The 22,037-nt window shown below is 35.4% G+C and overlaps 1 protein-coding gene and 1 pseudogene across 1 annotated transcript; one reads left to right on the top strand and one right to left on the bottom strand.

Annotated features, from left to right (window-relative positions):
• Window positions 1-22,037, top strand: part of LOC137007702 (uncharacterized) — a 1,237,067-nt pseudogene that overhangs the window by 389,611 nt on the left and 825,419 nt on the right.
• LOC137007593 (uncharacterized) lies at window positions 1,126-2,211 on the bottom strand (the record flags this gene model as incomplete). The annotated part of the gene is made up of 2 exons (XM_067369155.1): window positions 1,126-1,910; window positions 2,082-2,211. Coding segments are annotated over 2 exons (915 nt in total), but the record flags the coding sequence as incomplete, so codon positions are not given.

The following is a 22,037-nucleotide window of genomic DNA, read 5'->3' as shown; positions in this document are numbered from 1 at the left end:
ATTTTACTTCTTATTCTCTTAATTTTACCTATTTAAATGTTCTTTCTGTTCTCATATGTGTGTGAGTGTGTGTGTGTGTGTGTGTTTTTGTGACATATCAGGACACAAATGTGTATAATGACACAGGTATTACAAAAAGAGGTGACTTATGAGGACATTACCCATGTGCCCACTTTTCAAAAGGCTTATAAATCATACAACCCTAACCCTAACCCTAAAAGTGAGTGTTATTAAAACTTACAGGATTAAATAGTGAGGAAACACATCATCTTAAAGTGACGTAAACATACTGAAGAAATGAGGAAAAGGGATCGATTGAGAACATTAATATTACAATATGTTGCTTATTATTATTATTAAACATTTGATACACAGCCTCATTTTGACTCAAATATCTTAATTTTCATAACAGTCAGACATTGTGATTTGATCTTATTGGCTGCTGACGGTCATGTTTGTTGAATACGTGTTATCATTTGATGAATATGAATGTTTAAGCTGCAGATCTGAGAGTGTGTTTCAGCTGTAGCGCCCCCTATGGCTGGATCTGAGTATATCGGCCTGTTTCCTCATGATATCATCAGTGTATCAGGATTCATTGGGTTTGATCAGCAGATAAATGAGTGTGTTGATCATTTCATATCTTCACAGAGCTTTAATGTATCAGGGTTTTCATGAGTTTTGAGTGAACAACACCAACAGTCCAGAAGAAGTTTTTATTATTTCCTCAATGATGTACAGACATGTTTATGTCAGAAAAACAATCATTGATAAACAGCACAAACACAATAATGATACTGCAGCTTCAGCGCTTGAACCCCTAAAATACACCTGATTAAAACATGTTCAACTAATCTCAATTCTACATACATGATAATGATTGATAATACATTTACATTTTACATTTAGTCATTTAGCAGACGCTTTTATCCAAAGCGACTTACAAATGAGAGTAGTGGAATCAATCAAATCAACATGAGAACAACAGTATGTAAGTGCTGAGTGAAGTCACAGTTATGTCAGTAAAGTGCTCATAGCGAATTTTTTTTTTTTTTTTATAAATAAATACACAAATAGATAGAAGAATATTAGTCAAGGTAAGTGCTACTACTATTGGGTCAAGTGCTGACGAAAAAGATACGTCTTTAGCATTTTTTTGAAAATGGCTAGAGACTCAGCTGCTCGGATAGAGCGTGGTAGGTCATTCCACCAGCCAGGAACAGTCCCGGAGAAGGTCCGTGATAGTGATTTTGTGCCCCTATGTGATGGCACCACAAGGCGCCGTTCACTTGCAGAATGCAAGTTTCTGGAGGGTGCGTAAGTCTGAAGTAGTGAGTTAAGGTATAACGGTGCAGAGCCAGCGGTCGTTCTGTAGGCAAACATCAGAGCCTTGAATTGGATGCGAGCAGCTACTGGCAGCCAATGCAGACTGACGAAGAGAGGAGTGACGTGCGCTCTCTTCGGTTCGTTGAAGACCAGTCTTGCTGCAGCATTCTGGATCAGTTGCAGAGGCTTGATAGTGCATGCTGGAAGGCCAGCCAAGAGAGCATTACAGTAGTCCAGTCTGGATAGAACAAGAGCTTGGACAAGAATTTGTGTGGAATGTTCCGATAGGAAGGGTCTAATCTTCCTGATGTTGTACAAGGCAAATCTGCAGGACCGGGTCGTTGCTGCAACATGATCTGTGAAGGTTAGACAATCATCCATCACCACTCCAAGGTTTCTGGCTGTCCTGGAAGGAGTGATGGTTGAAGACCCAAGTTGAACTGAAAGGTTGTGATGAAGTGTTGGGTTGGCACCGATCACAAGCAGTTCCGTTTTTGCAAGGTTGAGTTGGAGGTGGTGATCCTTCATCCAGGCAGAAATGGCTGTCAGGCAGGCTGTGATGCGACCAGCAACCGTCGGATCATCTGGTTGGAATGAGAGGTAGAGTTGTGTGTCATCAGCATAACAGTGATAGGAGAAACCATGATCCTGAATGACCGATCCTAGTGATGACATGTAGATGGAGAAGAGAAGTGGTCCAAGCACAGAGCCCTGAGGTACCCCAGTAGCAAGATGATGTGACTTGGACACCTCACCTCTCCAAGATACCCTGAAGGACCTACCTGAGAGGTAAGACTCGAACCACTGGAGCGCAGTTCCCGTGATGCCCTTCGACATGAGTGTAGACAGGAGGATCTGGTGGTTCACTGTATCAAAGGCAGCAGACAGATCCAGCAAGATGAGTACTGATGATTTTGAAGATGCTCGTGCCAGTCTCAGGGCTTCAGTGACCGAGAGCAGGGCAGTCTCAGTTGAGTGGCCACTCTTGAAACCAGACTGGTGGTTGTCAAGAAGGTTGTTCTGTGTGAGATAAGTAGACAGTTGGTTGAATACAACTCTCTCAAGTGTCTTAGCAATGAAAGGAAGAAGGGATACTGGTCTGTAGTTTTCTAAAAGTGCTGGATTCAGAGTGGGTTTCTTAAGCAGTGGGGTAATCCTAGCCTGCTTAAAAGCTGTGGGAAATGTTCCAGTGTGAAGGGAGGAATTGATAATGTGAGTGAGTGCAGGTAGAATTGAGGAGGAGATGGCCTGAAGAAGATGAGTGGGAATAGGGTCTAGCGGACAGGTAGTGGGGTGATTGGAAAGAATGAGTTTGGAAACATCTGCCTCAGATAGCATGGAGAAGGAGGGGAGAATTTGTGTGTTTTCAATTAAGATGTTCTTGTCAGTGTGTGGTGTGGAGAATTGGCTGCTGATGGTTGTTATTTTATGTGTGAAGAAAGTGGCACAGTCATCAGCTGTAAGAACTGATGTGGGAGGGAGGGGAGGAGGGCAAAGAAGAGAAGAGAAGATTTTGAAAAGTGTCCGGGAGTCATTTGAGTTGTTAATTTTAGTGTGATAGTAGGAGGTTTTAGCATTGGAGACATTAGTAGAGAAAGAAGAAAGGACCTAGGTGTTCATTTTACCAGTCAAATGTCAATTTTATCACATATTAGGCCAGTTCATTTTACCAGTTGTTACCTACAGTTTATACAAACATTATGGTCATCGACCAGTGGTTGATATCTCAAACATAATAATAGCATGTTAAATAATACGATTGCATTATGATTAATTAAATAAATAGAACCAAATGTCAGGGCTTTTCTGAGTCATATGTAAACCTAGTATTTATATTTAAACCTGTAAATTCATCTCAAACTCACGCACATGTTTATTATGTGTATTATTTACTTAATGCACTAACGACTTTTGACAAGTTATAACGTTTAGCTACAGTAGGTGGCCATCCAAAACGGTGTTTCTACCGCCGCCGCCGCGTGGGCAAAGTGCATTTGCAGCTTTTGACCGCTAAGTGGCGCTTTAACCACGTTATCCAACAAATACATCAAAGCACATTTATCTTTATGCAAAATGTCAATTTTCTCACATATTAGGCAAATATTTATCACAAATACATTTTTATTTATATTTTAAATAAAGAAATGTGCTTTATTACTATTCATATTCAAGTGTTTATGCAGAAAATTATTAATGTACATGCATGACAGGGAGGTGCCCCAGTGATCACTAAATTTTTTTCCTGATAATTAAATAACTTAAAATTGGGATGCCTCACATTCATGAGAAATATATCTACACAAAGCTTGAAATTTGATATAAACGTGTGATTATTTGAATAGTGACTTAAATGGATGACTACTAGTAACTAGAAAAATCTTAAGTGGGTGAAGTCCTATTAAATACCCTCTAGACATCTCTGTTAAATTTTTAAAATCATTTTATACACAATGTTGGCCGACGTTTATGTTTTATCATTCTTTGTGATGCTTAGAAATAAGAGACAGCAGATTATTGTTAGTCTAAGGGTTAATAAATAATAGCAAGTTTACAATAAATGTACAAAATTACAATCAATTTGTTACATTGCAGTAGCGCATCCGTTGCACTACAGCTGGCAAAACCTTCTGAAGGTGGTCAATGTATCTGTTGCAGACAGTTTTTGTCAAGCAATTGCACCAAAAAGTTACAATGGTTACAAAAAGTTTTGTGACAAAGTTTGCTGGTTCAATTTTGTCCAGTTTTAGAGAAACGAGAGTGTCAAAATTGCAGTAACTACAAAACCCAAGCCAATACCAATTGGTTCTGGCTTTGTTTCCCCGTTTTTGACACCGCAGATACTGCGGTCTGCCTTGGTAGCTTTGTCACGAAGGGGATTGTATGCGGTTTGCCCCGATCGTAACACACAGAAACAACAAGCCAACCATGACACAATCCCGCGGCCAAATGATGGTTGAACTCGCGTTAAAACGCAAATATCCAAAAACTGGTAAGGAAGATAGCAAAATAATAACTCAAAGTAAGGCAACTGACAGCTTTATAATCAGTTAACATTGCTAGCCAGCTGTTAGCAAATTTTGACTTACCCGTGCTGCTCTATTGAAGGCAATATCCTCTGACAACGTAATAATCCGATTTAATCACGTTGGTGTTTGTTGATTCGGACATCTCTCCGTTTCAGGCAGCTTATCCAGTTGTATTGACTGGAGTTGCTCCTTCAAAAGTTAGCTGGGTCTGGTAAAGTTTTCTTGTTAGGCAAAGTTACGCTAAAAGTTAGCGGCACCAGTCAGCAGGTGACAACCGGACGAGCGCAGCCGGGCCGACAGCAAGCACACTAGTAAAAGTACACTTCCATAATGTACTTACAGTGCTCTATTTTCACGCACTAATTTTAAAGGCTACTTAGTATACTAAAAAAAACTTTGTTAATCTAATTTTAAGAATATCTAAGTGTACTCTGTACCGATTCTAAAGATTCGGTTGGGTCAGTCATTGCGCGTGATTGCCTACACAATGCTTAAATAATCATCCTACCCTAAACCATACTCTGTGTCACGACTGGATCCATTTATTTAGTCTGAACTTTATTTCTTTACAGGTGATGTGATTGTGTTGACAAATGAAATCGGCTACGTGGCCGCGGTTTGTGTTAAAAAAGAGGAGTCGATTCCCCTTAATGAAATCGATTCCAACCTTTGGAATCGACTCTCGATTCCCAACGCCTCGGAATCGAGGAATCGATTCTTTTTGGAATCGATTCCCAGCCCTATGTAACGGTCGGAGCGGAAGAGTAGACGATACACAGCATTCTGCAAGACGAGCAGTGACAGAAAATTGTAACATATTTACTACTTACTTTATGTCAATATTTGACACAATAGAGAAATATTTAAGTGTGTAAAATGTATTTGTCGCTTAATGCTTAACTATTTCGACGGTAACTTTTATATGGTTAGTCTTATCTGCTTTTCGTTATAAAAGAATTACATATTTCACGATAGTGTTTAACGATTTACCTTCGTCAACTGTTTAAACCATAAGTAGAAACTGTATAGTCATTTCTTAAATGTTATTTTTTGCAATTAATAGCAATTGGCTATCGCCAGTGGCTGTCGGTTAGGCCTCCGGCTCGTCATAGGTAAGCTGGTTGCTTAGTAACAGTTTTGAACATTATTTTGGAGGGAATCTGAACTGTTCTAAATACACTGTATGTTTTCATGGGGCTTATTGCTTGAATGTAAATGAGAAGAAACAACTTGTGTTATTTGCCCTTGAGCATACATATCTCTGCTGAGAAAGCAACAGGCTGTCCTAACGTATGAGACTCATAGATAGAGGCACGCACAAGCACGCTATTTAACTGGTGCAAAGCTTGGTCCGGTTCTTATCCAAGATTAATACACTTATAAAAATTCATGTCTTTGTTAATTAAAAAAGAAACCATATACAGTTATAATAAAAGCTCTTTGTTTTGCCGACACCTGAAGTATCTGACTGACAGAATATTGATGCTGAAGAATTACATTTTTTTTTTAATCCTATTTAGAAAATGAGGTTCATGCTGATCCAATGGATTGAAGATCCACCAAAATGGGATGTGCTTCCAACCAATAAAGTTATAAGTGGCCGCTGTGAAATTGGTTGTGTATGTGATGTGGCATATGAAGAAGAATCAAATCAGTTCATCAACAGGACAGGACCGGAAGGAAATGGAGAAAAATTAGGGAGAGGGCAGCGCAAAAAATACCGCCGAATACTGTCAGAGAGCTCCAGCAGTGAGGAATGTGAGGTAATTTAGGATTTTGGTGTTTGTGGTGATAATTTCAGAAAATATTGTGTAAAACATCAAACACAATATTAATGTGTTTATTGAAATGTTGCATAAAATCAATATCAAGACAATTTTCGATACTCGATAATATCGAGGCAATTCGGTCGGTACCTAAAAAGTATCGAATATGATACCCAGCCCTAGTGATATGTGGGTTTTGTTATTAAAGGATTAGTCCACTTTTAAATAAACTTTTCCTGATAATTTACTCACCCCCATGTCATCCAAGATGTTCATGTCTTTCTTTCTTTAGTCGAAAAGAAATTAAGGTTTTTGATGAAAACATTCTAGGACTGAAGGTCAAAATTACAGTTTCAGTGCCGCTTTAAAGGGCTTTAAACAATACCAGACGAGGAATAAGAGTCTTATCTGGTGAAAAGATCGGTCATTTCCAAAAAAAATACAACTGTATATGCTTTATAAACAAAAAATAATTGCCTTGAACGTACTTCCAGTTTCCGCATTCTTCAAAACGCTTATGCTGTATGTCCTATGCCTTTCCTGTTCTACTTACGGAACGAACGCAGCGCCAGTAGGAGTAAGTAGAATAGGGAAGGCGTAGGACATACAGCATAAGCGTTTTGAAGAATGTGGAAACTGGAAGTACGTTCAAGGCAATCATTTGTGTGCTCAAAGCACAAAATGGTCTTGCCAAGCACACATTGATACCACAGAATGTGCAAAGTGTACGTGCGGAGCACGGTTTTTCTAATTGCAACAAAGTAAGGCACTTTGCACATGTGCTTTGAATAAGATTTTGCACTACTTAACTTTTTTCATTAGGGCTGGATGATTAATCGAAAAATATCGAAACCCGAAATTTAGAACCTCGTTTTTTTAATCCTGTTAATACTTTCCCCTTAAAACAGAACCACAATGTGTGTGAAATAACTACTTACAACCCACAGCTTCACAATTAATAGAGTATTAATAATGACTAATTCACACACACAGTCATTCTCATTACGTACCGGTAATGTGCTAATTTATCTTTATCTGATTTACAACAAGCAGAAACGTCTTGAAATGTTATGAACTATAGATAAAATAACTTCTGAAAGTGAGCTGTTATGTCAGAGCACTCTTTCATTAGGAAAAAATATCCCACCTTTAATAATCAAGCATATTTACAGTACAAACTTTGTAAGTGAACTATGAAGGCAAAAAAACAATGTAACAGAAACAAAATAATGATTCAATTTTAATCATTCAAAGCCTTTTTTCATGCTCAGTAACACTTCAAATAGGACAACCATTAAGGACAGTAAGACTTAGCTAGATAAATAACTGCACTTCTAAATACTATAAGTATTGTCTTAAGTAGGCCTAAATAAAAGTCTTACGATCCAAGTTACAAATAATTTGTGGTCCTTTGTATTTTACGTGGTTTAAATGCGGCCCTCTTGGCTTCCGAACTTGAGCACCCCTGACCTGCATCATGAATGGATTGCTGTCTACATATGCTATTGTTGTTTATACCCAGATGATTGCCACTTGCAGCTAATTTGAAGATTATATTTGTAATTATATAATTCTCTACAGTCTGTCAATAAAGGAGTTGCTGCAAAGACCATAAACAGGATAAGAGCCAGGTCTTTTCTACAGCAGTATAATCAAGAAAAAGTAAGATTTCTACAAAGTGACATATATGTAATGCTGTAAAGTCATCTCTATCTCTTGCTTCAAGTTGAAGAAACTCAAAATTAACTTTGTGCATTAGGCCTCTGGTAAACTGTATATTGTTATTAGGGGTGTAATGATATTCAAACCGAACCGAAAAATCACGATACAACACCCACGGTATGAACCGCAATACTCTCATGGCGTACTGATCTTTTTTGCCCTGCCCCCTGATGCCCCACCCAGCCCTGGCCCATTGGATCTACACAACAAATACATCATTGTTTCGATAAGAGACAAAGTGTCATCTTTCGAATTCTGTCCATTTTATCACAAAGTACAAACAAAAAAAATGCCATTTAGATGCTCTCTTATGTTGTGTGACAGATCACTGTCATGCCTCAATTCGAACAGCAGCTAAAACAACTAAACTAGTCATTAAATCGTTTGAGAAAAACTGTAATAAATAAAACAATTTTGTGTAGTTTTCTCCCCCTGCTGGACCGAACTGTGACTTCAAAACTGAGGTATGAACCGTCAGTTTTGTGTATTGTTACACCCCCTAATTGTTACTGTATGCAAAAGAGCTGCATGAACATGTTTGGAGTTCTGCTTGAATTAACTCTTTATAATCCTTGCTTTTACTAATTACAAAACAATTAAAGTCATTTATTTTAAAAGAATAGTTCACCCAAAAATGAACATTTGCTGAAAATTTACTCACCCTCAGGTCATCCAAGATGTAGATGAGTTTGTTTCTTTATCGGAACAGTTTGGGAGAAATTTAGCATTACATGACTTGCTCACCAATGGATCCTCTGCCGTGAATGGGTGAATGATAGTCCAAACAGCTGATAAAAACGTCACATTAATTCACAAATAAGCCACCAATTCCAGGCCATCAATTAATGTCTTGTGAAGTGAAAAGCTGTGTGTTTGTAAAAGAATATAAGTGATGTAATGCTAAATTTCTCCAAATCTGTTCAGACTCAGAGTTATGTACATCTTTGATGGGCTGAGCGTGAGTACATTCTCAGCAAATTTTAATTTTTGGGTTAATTACACATTTAATAACTGCATACAAACTGTGCTAACAACTGTTTAACCTTTCTAGGAATCAAACAGGGAGGCAGTAACATCTACAAACAGTGACAGTGGATTTAATGAGCAAATACTGGCAGAACTGAGAGAAATAAAGAGTATTCTTTTGGAAACTCTTACACTTTTAAAAAATGGTAATCTGTGTAAAGTTGTTAATTCAGGTGCATGATTGCTTCAAATCAAATGCTATAAAAAGTTATCTTGTTCTAGGATGCAATCAATTAATGACTGTGCCAGTCCAATCACTGGGAACCTCTCCTGGACCCACTTCAGATTTGTTCCCTTGCAGTTCAGAGTCTTCTGCAGTCGTACCAGCACCAAGTTCCTCTCTTCAGACTCTTCATGTAAAGGAGTCTAGAAGTAATGGTAACTGTAAAAAGGTATCTTCTTTAAGTAACACTCAAAATGTCTTTTCACTAGGGCTTCATGATTTGACATGCCCACAAAAAAATAGGGATGTGTCACAGTTTTCAAACATTCGATTAGTTGATTGAATTATTGAATATCGAATAGGTTGTGCGATTATTGGCTCATACGTTTTAGAATTGAAACCGAGCGCCGTCCAAAATACAGCGCAAAACAATGTTGGGAGTGAGTAATCTGTTAAACGTGCGCACTTCATTGCTATTCATACTGGTTAAATGTAGGGATGCACCGATACCATTTTTTAAGGACCGAGTACGAGTACTGATATTTTTTTCTAGTACTCGCCGATACCGATACCTATACATATTAATTTCTCTCTCTCTCTTTTTTTTTTTTGTTTTTTTGTTTTTTTGGTGATGTTGCAGTTTTCCAAGCTCAACACAGTGAGACTAATGAATGTAGGACAGCTTTTTTATTATTACTCTGAAAAAAGCAGTAATTTTTATGTGCTTGTCACAAACTTAAAGAACAAAAATTTCACAGTGTCCAATAACCTTCAAAGGGCATAATTACCAATATATATAATTGTTGTTATATAAAAAGACATTTACAAACAATACAACAAATACTATAGAGATACAAATTAAATTAAAGTCTGCGTGAACCGGAAGTTGCAAACGACTTTTCTCCAGTGATGTGACGTATTTCCAAGTGAAACAGAATATTGAGTTTTACGTTAGCGTTCCTCCTCTCCATCTCACACTCATAGCAGATGAACGGTTGCAGAGGAGTGGTTTACGCATTTTCAACCCAAGCCGTCAAACTGCCGTTATCAGAGAAGGAACACCATTCCAGACTGGAAGTAACTTTTCAGATTTTGATTAAAAATTAATGTGACAAACACTTTTTTTCTGTGTTTTAACTTGCTCTGATTAATTGTTTACCACAAGACTAGTAATATGCACTAATACAGTAAATAAGGTCAATTTTGATTTCATGTGTTCTTTAAAGCTCATAGATGCAAACTCCTCAGCTTTAGGTGAGAACTCACCTTTTTGAGATCAAAATAGGGACCTGTGGGATTTGCATAGATCCAATGAGAAAGTGTTTTATGGGGGGTAGGGGGGTCTTACAAGGGTATCCTGTATAGCATTTCGTTATTTATAACATGAGATTTTAACCAAATGTTGATTTTTGGTCAAATGTTGCAACAATATGTAATTTTGCAAGAAAAATTACAGTTTTGAACATTTAAGGGATTTTTACATGTATTTTTTTATTACTCTGTAAGTAACTACAAATGAGCATGTAAAGCAAATAACTTTTCAAAAATTACGTGCACAGCATGCCCCCGCCCCACGCAATGTTCTCACCTTTTTTCTCCTTACCTGTTTGCATCCCTGAAAGCTGCAAGCAGCGATGAAAGGGCCCTTGCACCCGGGCTCACCGCCATCCATTGGCTTTAGGAAATCAGTGAACAGTGGGCGACAATGATGTAAGCAAGTAAATACAGGAGAATTATGGCAAAGTCATTTCAAAGTGCCAGACCTCCTGCTGCCAACAGGTGCCGCTTTGACTGTCACTGAATATTGCCATGTAGATGTCTTCAGGTCAGGACTCGGATCAGACATTGTATGCCTGAGTTACAACAACTTCCTGTTTCGTGGCGTTAATCGCATACATTAGCAATTAGCCAAGTGTTGCAAGATTGAATTGAGTGTTTCTAGCATGTTTGGTACTTCGTGGCATATTGAAATCTTTTACTGGGATTGAATTACAGTGTGAAGCATGCCATTTCCTGTTGCCAGCAGGTGGCGCTATGATTAAGTGAAAATTGTCATATAGATGTCTTTAGGCCAGGACTTTCATCACACGTGCAGTTTGAGGCACATCAGACATAGTATGCCCGAGTTAAAACAGCTTCCTCTTTCGTGGCGAAACATCAGACTTTGTCAGGCCGCCACGGACACGCCCCTCATTCGTTTCATTTTTAATTTTACAAAAGCTGAGTTCACCTTTTAATTCTGTTTTTGTTTCATTGTTTGATCACTGTTTTCAGGTAAGAATCGGTGCCAACACATCAATCACAGCAGAACAGTTTGCCCACGTGAAATGGACTGAATACAAAAAAGCCACAAAAGACCTCTTGATGGCAGTGTTTGGAAGAGGCACTCTTGCAACACACTGCTACACGGGAAAATGTTCCAACGCATTCAAAGACAAAGCAGCCAAGCCTCAACTTGATTCTGAAAAAGTGTCTGACATCATTAGTAAGTAATTGTTTCTCTGAAAAAAGTTTTGGCTGGATTGCCATATTTTAAGATATTCAGAACAACATGATGCAAATTAATTTGTATAATCATACTCAGGAATTTGGAATAATACTAAATGGTTCTGTCAATTAAAGGTATAGATTAGGAAATATGCAAAATTAGTCATTATTCTAATGTATAAAATTTATTTAAAACAATACTGAATGTAGATTAAATGTCTGTAAAAGAAAACAAAACTAGTTTTAGGCTTAGCCTTGAGAAGTTCTGTTGTGAATGTAGATGGGTAATACCATTCCTCAATAATTGTAATATTTTGTAAACTTAAGTTCTGTTTATTTCTCTCTCTTACAGGCTACATCAAAAATAAATTTAATGTTGAAGAAAATGTAATTAAGAAGGCCATCTCCCAGAAATGTGCTGATGAATGCAAGTTGGCAAAAAGGCGCCACAGTGATTGTGTGTGAGTGTGTGTACGCCAGACTGATTTGTTCAGAAATGTTGTATTTTACAGTTACTGCTTCATAGTTTCATAGTTTGTTTGTTTTTTTGTTTTTTAATATATATATTCAAAGCCTGTAATGAATATAATCTAAAGAGTACAAAAAAGCTAGTATATATATAATTGTGTATATATATATATATACACAATTATATATATACTGTATGTATATAGTTATTATAGTTATAGTGTATAATTATATATATATAGTATTATAGTTATATAGTGATATCACTAATTCAAGTTATGAATGTAGACTAAATTAAATAAAATATTCATAAAAATAAAACAAATAGAACATGCATTTGCTGATTTGTCTTTTATTCACCAATGTTTATAATGTGACTGCAGGTTGTGCAACATGTATTGAACAATGAATAGTGTCTACATGAAGTAAACTGTAAGACACAATCAAAAACTCCTATTGATTAGTAAAAGATGTAGTGGAAAAGTGCATTTTTAGGATTCTTAATTCTTGAAAGGTTCTTTAAGATTTAAAATAAATAAATAAATAAATAAATACAAATTCCCATATAGACCTGAATATATAATTAATATAATCCTATAATCTTAATCCTATTAAAATCCTGTAGAAATTATCCTACAGGATATTTATCTATTGTCTTATAAGACAGTTCCCACAGAATCCTATAGGAATCACATAAGAATCTTATAGGACAAGACATAAATATCCAATATGACAATTTCTATTGGAATCCTATAAGAATGGTTCCAAAATATGATAGAAATTCTAAATGGAATCCTTTACAGGTTTCTTACAGGAATCCTTTAGGATTTTTTGACAAGGGTTAAATGAGTTTATTCGCTATTTAATGTAACATTGTGATTCTTTATCTAACGTTAACTGTAATGAAGGATATTTGTTTGTATGATATTTGTCACTGTTTTAATTTTACTACAAAGATTACCTGGTAAAATTGTTGGATTTCAATGCACTTCTGTGATTGTAAAAAATGCAGCGTCTGAACAGGACTTTTATTTTGGATTGACGACATGACGTCATAAGAGTGCGCCGCGCTCCTGCATCTGCTTTGATTCTGCTGAAGAAAGGTTTGTTTTAAGAATTTAAGCTATTTTAATCGACAGAAACAGTTTTAATAGTTTTACCAGCGATGTGAAATGAGTTTATTTACTATTTAATGTAACATTGTGATTCTTTATCTAACTGTAATGATGGATATTTGTGTGAGTAAAGCCCATCCACTGATGAGAAACAGTAAACCTGCGTCTCATTTCTCTCTATAAATCATAAATCAGTTTATCATGAACACGAGTTCAGTCTCTGGCGAGTAATGATGGAGAAACTGAACTTTTCAACTCCGAGTCAATTGAATCAAACACTTTGAGAAATGATTCAGTGAATCACGACTCGTGCTGCTCAAACAGTGAACATGAACAATAACAAGCACTAACAAACTAAACATGTTTTTCATCAAAGAGTAATCATTTAAATATAATCTATACTTTTTTGACTACCAAATGTTGATCTTAAATGTCTAAATATGAAGTTTATTAATTTTAAGCATTAGTTGTTGTTGTTGTCCAACTGGTCATTGAAGACCATTAACTCTGTTAAGTATTCTCTTCTTAAAGATGGAGTTTATTATAGAGGAGACTGAAGATATGAAGATAATTATTAAAGAAGAGACTGAAGATATGAAGATAATTATTAAAGAAGAGACTGAAGATATGAAGATAATTATTAAAGAGGAGACTGAAGACGTGTTTATTAAAGAGGAAGAGACTGAAGACATGAAGATTGAAGAAACATTCAGTGTGAAACATGAAGATACTGAGGAACAAACAGGTTGGTTTTATTCTCAAAAATGAATTTGATCCATGAAATGTCCAGCTCTACAGAAATAGAGAATATACAGAAATATAATCCTAGAGAATATTACAGAAGTTGCCAAAACAATTATTTTCTGAAACAATAAACACAATATCATCTTCTGAATAGAGAACAATGGAAAATATTTTTTTCTGTTTATGCTCAAAAGAAAAAAATAGTCTGTAATTTGGTCTTTATTATTTTTGTCAAACTTGCAGTTTTGTGCATTCGTATTTATATTAAATGTGTTTATAGACTAAATACCATAAAGGAGTGGTCACAATAGGCGGCCCTTGGGCCAAAACTGGCCCGCCAGCAGTAATATCTGGCCCGCGCCCGCAGCTAGATTATTTGAATAGTGGCCGGTTCTGAAATAGATCCTCGACTCGTGGTGCCGTATTATCACCGTGTCTACTAACGTACACCAGACACGCCGCAACAGCTAAAAGCTGTCTACACTGAACAAACCAACCATTGCAAAGCACTTGGACTACAAACCCGATTCCAAAAAAGTTGGGACACTGTACAAATTGTGAATAAAAAAGGAATGCAATAATTTACAAATCTCATAAACTTAAATTTTATTCATAATAGAATATAGATAACATATCAAATGTTGAAAGTGAGACATTTTGAAATGTCATGCCAAATATTGGCTCATTTTGGATTTCATGAGAGCTACACATTCCAAAAGTTGGGATAGGTAGCAATAAGAGGCCAGAAAAGTTAAATGTACATATAAGGAACAGCTGGAGGACCAATTTGCAACTTATTAGGTCAAATGGCAACATGATTGGGTATAAAAAGAGCCTCTCAGAGTGGCAGTGTCTCTCAGAAGTCAAGATGGGCAGAGGATCACCAATTCGCCCAATGCTGCGACGAAACGTAGTGGAGTAATATCAGAAAGGAGTTTCTCAGAGAAAAATTGCAAAGAGTTTGAAGTTATCATCATCTACAGTGCATAATATCATCCAAAGATTCAGAGAATCTGGAACAATCTCTGTGCGTAAGGGTCAAGGCCGGAAAACCATACTGGATGCCCGTGATCTTCGGGCCCTTAGACGGCACTGCATGTGACAGTATCAAATTTTCACGTTGCAATTAATTTCTGAAGCTTTTATCACGATATTGAAATAAGTTGCAAAAAAGTGTTGTAATAGTATAACAGGTTTAAGAACTCTTTTTGTAATAACAAAAATAACTGAATGTTTAAATACAATAATACAATACATGCAAAAAGTAAAATTTTCAAATTAAAGTACAAAAGAATTAGGCTATAAAGAACAACAGGAAACATTTTACAATAAGATCTCATTATTTAATGCATTAACTAAGATTGAGCAACAGCTACATTTGTTACAGAAAGTGTTATTTTTTGTTAATGTTAGTTAAGAAACACAACTGATCTCAGGAGGTTCAGGAGGTAGTTTTATCTCAGGGGCCTGTTTCAATAAGGAGGTTCAACCAACTCTGAGTTGAAACTTGAACTCTGAGTTGACTTACTCTGAGATGGGAAACTCTGGGTTTTCTGTTTCAGAACAGCTGAATTTAGTTAGTTCAGTGGACTCTGAGTAGGTCGACTCTGAGTTAAGCACGTGCACCACGACTATGAAAAGCCATCATCAATGGAGCTCCGATATTACGATTCACCATGGCAACAGCACATGACAAAAGGACATCCGCATACTTCTGAGGCAATGCAAGTTTAATTCTCATCACTGTTATAATATCAAAGGTGAAAACTGGAAGAACTGAAAGTTATTGAAATAATACTAATGTTCATGGTATCCCACATGCAAAAAAAGAAGAAGAAAAAAATAATGCAGGATGCAATAATAAGAGTGTAAATGATTTTATCGTTATTAGACACTTGTTAGTCAATTTACTTCCACTTTTAGAAAATTTTCTATTAAAAATAAATGCCTTTCTGATGTGATGGGAAAAGGAAGAATAGTGAGCTCGGCAAAAGGCGGATTTGAACCTAGTCGATCACATTACAAGTTAATTCTGCGCACACAACACACTATTGCCTTCACCACTGCAGCCACTAGAACGTGTGGCAATTTTAACCTGGTGTGACTCTGGTGGGACGAGCTATTGTAAATTTGCACTTAGTAATACCCAGGTGAAAAAAAAAGTATACTTGAGTGCATTAAAAAAATATTTAAATACAAGCAAGTACATTTGTAGTACATTATTTATTTTGGTGCTAAATAAAAGTGTCAAAGTTATACACTATAAATACACTAATTCAATATTTGTACTTCAGTAGTACTTCACTGCACTAGGAAAAGTATACTAAATACTTCACTGCAGTTTTTGTGTTTTATTAGTGTATTTGTTAAAAATATGCTTTCAGCTAATATAACCATCAAATGGATCTTTACAAGATGTTCGTCATGCACGCTGTATGCATGCTTCGAATTATGTGAGTAAATTATTTATTTGGAGGTTAACGGTTGTTTCTCTATGAGTTTGAGGCTGTGCTCCGTGGCTAACGGCTAATGCTACACTGTTGGAGAGATTTATAAAGAATGAAGTTGTGTTTATGAATTATACAGACTGCAAGTGTTTAAAAATGAAAATAGTGACGGCTCTCGTCTCCGTGAATACAGTAAGAAACGATGGTAACTTTAACCACATTTAACAGTACATTAGCAACATGCTAACAAAACATTTAGAAAGTTTACAAATATCACTAAAAATATCATGTTATCATGGATCATGTCAGTTATTATTGCTCCATCTGCCATTTTTTGCTATTGTCCTCGCTTGCTTACCTAGTCTGTTGATTCTGCTGTGCACAGATCCAGACGTTCTGCCCTTTCTAATGGCTTGAATATGAGCTGGCATATGCAAATATTGGGGGCGACTGTTACATAACATGTTGTTATGTAACAGTCGGTGTTATGCTGAGATTCGCCTGTTCTTCGGAGGTCGTTTAAACAAATGAGATTCATAAAAGGAGGAGGAAACAATGGAGTTTGAGACTCACTGTATGTCTTTTCCATGTACTAAACTCTTGTTTTTTAACTATGCTGAGGTAAATTCAAATTTTGAATCAAGGGCACCTTTAAGAGAACATTCTAGTTTTTTTTTGTTGGTAAGAGAAGACCTTAGTTTAGCCAATGACGTGCTTTGGTTAAGTCACATGACATGCATTTTTTTTCTGTGACGCGATATCTGACAGACTGCTGTCTCTTGTCGGTAGTTGCTGAAAGCAAACTAAAACGTCAGTAACAAACAAGGACCCGCCCATGTCACGTTCACAAAAAAAATGTTAACATCATCTCAGGTAAGTTATGATGACATATTCACCACTCAAAAAAGATTTTATGAAATTAGTTTTTGGTAAATCGAGAAAATGTCTGTGTTGCCATATGGCAACACTGCGCAATAATGGAATGACATTATTATAATAGGTTAGATAGCTAGCAAAAGTTAGCTGCAGTCTGTTAAGCTATAACAATAAAAACATTAATGCTAGTGATATAATGTTAATTAGTCGTATGTTAAGGACTTCCATGGCATTTGTATTATGGATTAAATCAACATCAGAGACCTGCCATCACAGCCATGTATACTGGCCCAGACCAACCATTGTCCTACCATTGTGTCTCAAAAAGGCAGGTGTAAGTGGATGTAAGTGTATTGTTAGGGTGAAGAGCACAAAATGTGATGTGTACATGTGTCTCACCTCTGAAAAAAAAATGCTTTTTGAAGTTTCATACAGAAAAAAAGGTGAAGTTTCAAGGATTATGGGGGTCCATGTTCATAACCTTCCTCTCATAAGATTGCGTAATGTTGAATTTTCATGAACTGCAATGTTTTTGGTTTTATGTCAATGTTTTATGATACATGATGAACAGTATTAGATTTGTTTATAACTGTCTACATTTGGTATTTAAATAATATTCATGAAAAATGTATTGAAATATAAAGAATATAAAGAATTTTTCAGCAAAAGAGAATGGAAAAACACAAGATGTTGGAAAATAAGTATAAGGTATTGTTTATAATTACTGCTAAAGCTTATAATAGCACCAATTGATTCAATACAAACAACATTTTTGAGGAAAAATATTAACTATATACACTTATACTTATTCTAAGTTATTTCCACTATTGTACGTTGTTGCCATATGGCAACATATCATAAAGTACCTTAAAATAATATTTTTTTCAAAATTGTTTTTTTTTTTACAGCACTTTAAGTTACGCCATTCTAAGAAAAGAAAAAGAGTCAAATATTTTTTTTTATAGATTTATCATAATACGTGCGGTAGAGGGTTAAAATTAGTTCAATCTTAATAGACTTTTATATAGTAATCCTAAATTTAAATGACATTGATTTTCTTACAAATATATTACTAATATACTAGCTATAAGTACATTTTCCCCCAGGTGAAAAAAGTGCAGGAGAATACACTTTATTTTAGTACACAGTACACTTCTATACTTAAAGTGCTCTATTTCCATTCACTTATTTTTTAATATACTAAAAGCTCATCTTTAGTACTTCTTAATATAATCTTAAGAACATCTAAGTGTACTCAACTGTGCTATTCTGAGACACCATGAATTTGAACTAAAATGTGCTTTTAATATACTATCTCTTTATTTAAAAAAATGTATTTAGTTACCACTTGAAGTACACTTGAACCCATCTTTCAAACACCTTTAACTGTACTCATCAGACATAGGAAATACACTTATGAAGTACTTAAAATATAAGAATAATATATGATAAATATATACAAAACGTATTCATAATGTTGTGGGCAATAAATTATAAATACATTTTGTATATATTCATTACATATTAATCTTATATTTGAAATACATCATAAGTCTATTTTAAAAGTCTTTGAAAGATGGGTTCAAGTGTACTACAAGTGGTAACTAAATACATTTTTTTTTTTAAATACAGAGATATTAGTATATTAAAAGCACACTTTAGATCAAATTCATGGTGTCTCAGAATAGCACAGTTGAGTACACTTAGATGATCTTAAGAAGTACTAAAGAAGAGCTTTTAGTATATTAAAAAAATAAGTGCATGGAAAAGAGCACTTTAAGTACATTATGGAAGAGTACTAATAAAGTGTATTTTACTGCACTTTTTTCACCTGGGTAGGCACTCCGACACTTTCCGTTTGCATTAAGTTTATTTTTATTACCACACTGGCAGATATTGATAATTTTACTTAAGTAAAATGCACTTAATTTAGATTCCCCCAGAAAACAAGACTAAATATCTTATATTATTTTCTTATATAAAAAATCCATCTTGATTTAAGAATTTTTAGATATTTGTACTTGAAATAGGATGAAAAATATGCAGTACGAAAAGCATTTTTGCAGTGTGAATGAATGAGTTAACTATTTAAATATCACTTGCACTTCCAAAATATCCACCAAAAAGGGGGAGGAGATCGAAGGAAACTCTGGGTTTACCGAAGAAAACCTGCTCCCGACCAGGGCTGCGTTTCCCAAAAGCATCGTAAGCCTAAGTTGATCGTAAAAACGATCGTACGAGTGATCTTAATATTAAGGTCTGTTTCCCAAAAGCATCGTAACTTAAGTTGCACTTGAAAATGATCGTAGATCTACGAGTGCTCAGGAGTAATCGTTAAGCCCTAAGTGCATCGTAAGAAGACAGAGTTATGAGGTCACCTACAGGACAACCGGCAGATTACACCTTTATTCAAGTGCAATGTGTATAACATAGCTAAGGTTTTGACTGTATTCCTCTTAAATCCTCTTTGTTGTTTAATATGAAAAGAAAACGGAAGAAAATAAAAAAATAAAAATACACATGATGTCATAAATAGTGCTGATAAAACATGTCTGCAATAAAAAAATTGTCTGTACACCTGTAGAAATTGGCTAGATGAAGTACATAATTTGTACTACTGTCACCCTATATACCCTTTATATAGGCTTTATATAGGCCTACCACCCATGGCCTAAAGCTCTATGAAATACTATAGGAGTTCTTCCAAGTGTTTCTGAAGTGACTGACTTTTTTCAACTATAAACTAAATTTTAAAACATAAACAAGTTTAGATATTAACTTCAAAAACACTGAATCACAGTTTGATTGATTTCACACACACACACACACACACACACACACACACACACACACACACACACACACACACACATATACACATATATATATATATATATATATATATATATATATATATATATATATATATATATATATATATATAAACTATAATTAATTTAAGTTAAATATAGACACTATAGTTAATTTATGTAAGTGAGAATGACAAAATAAAGTAAACTGTGACATATTATGCCCAAAAATTATTCAGACACTTTGACCTGACCATGTTTTGCTAAAGTGTTATTTGAGATCTTGTCATATTTTACTACCATTAAAAAAAAAAAAAAAAAAAAAAACTATAGTGAATAATCTGTAATAATGAATGAAATGTTCAAGGTGTCTGAATAAATTGTGGTTTGACTGTGTGTGTATATATATGAAGACTTCAGATGCAAAAGTCTCTAAGTGCCATCTGAAATTTTCTTATAAAATGAACAGTTTTATCAAGCTTGTAGGCCTATGTTTATGTTCAGTTATTTCACATTAATGGAAAAGAAAATGACCTATTAATTGCCATTAAAGTGAAATTACTGAACCTAAACATACAAGCTTGATAAAAATGCTAATTTTAGAAGAACATTTCAGACGGCACTTATAGGCTTTTGCATCTGAGGTCTTCACATATATATATATATATATATATATATATATATAGATATATATATATATATATATATATATATATATATATATATATATAGCTTAAAGAAATCGTCTGAAAATTACATCTTTGTTTAGCTCTCCTCCAGAAGAACATTAATTTAATCTTTTTGAAAGGTATCTTTATTTATTTATTTATTTTAAACCACATCAGGTGACGATTATTAGGTTAAACGTTAAAGGATACGATTTTATAAGGTAATATTCAGCACTTGAGAAACGGACAGCGACTCTTAAGTAGCACGTAGAGCGCGTTCTCGGGCGTTCATGTTAAGGGCATTTTTGGGAAACGCACGTGGAATTGCAGCGAGCGTTCGTAACCTCGCACTTAGAAAGCGCTCTTAAGAGCTAAGATACATCGTTATTGGGAAACCCAGCCCAGGTTAGGTTCACAGAGTAAGTTACCATGGTAACTGACTCTGAGTAGACATTACCTCTCTTTCAGAAACGGGCTTGACTTACCCTGCTTTCTTGGGTTTGACATACCTCCCATTCTGAAACAGAAAACCCAGAGTTTTCCTCATTTCAGGGTTAATACTCAGAGTTTTCACTTAACCTCCTTTCTGAAACGGGCCCCAGGTCCATTAAATAAGTTATTTTGATTTTAGGAATGTTATTAAACAGTAACTGAATTAACATTAACTAAGAATAATTAATGCTTTATAAGTATTTTTCATGGTCAGTTTTGTAATAATGAATGAAAATGTTAACTAATGAAGCCGTATGTCTTTTCAATTTTACTGAACAATAACAAATAATCAGAACATTTCTAATCATTAGGGCTTGTTGTAGTCCAGATTAAAATATATGTTTGAGGCATTTTAAAAACTTCATCAGCAGTTGCTTTGTTTATGGGGTTTCCGAGGTAACCGCTGCACTCTGCTGTTCCATCAGCGCCCTCTGCTGTCAGAGAGTGAGTGTTGTGCATTTTATACGGTTGATGGGGAAAGTATTCTTATATGCATTATAAAAATTTTAATAATTGGTAATAAAATATTATTTACGTTATTTTGTAATGCCCATGATAACAATACTGTGCATATTCATTATCACAATATATCGCATTACCGAATATCGGCACAAGCCATGTCATCTGGACTAAAGAGGACAAGGACAACCCAAGTTGTTATCAGCGCTCAGTTCAGAAGCCTGCATCTCTGATGGTATGGGGTTGCATGAGTGCGTGTGGCATGGGCAGCTTACACATCTGGAAAGGCACCATCAATGCTGAGAGGTATATCCAAGTTCTAGAACAACATATGCTCCCATTCAGACGTCATCTATTTCAGGGAAGACCTTGCATTTTCCAACATGACAATGCCAGACCACATACTGCATCAATTACAACATCATGGCTGCGTAGAAGAAGG

This window comes from Chanodichthys erythropterus, chromosome 3 (assembly GCF_024489055.1).
Source record: "Chanodichthys erythropterus isolate Z2021 chromosome 3, ASM2448905v1, whole genome shotgun sequence".
NCBI classification, from domain to species: Eukaryota; Metazoa; Chordata; class Actinopteri; order Cypriniformes; family Xenocyprididae; genus Chanodichthys; species Chanodichthys erythropterus.
Note: the sequence above shows the minus strand (reverse complement) of the source record. Positions and strands in the feature narration are given on the sequence as shown.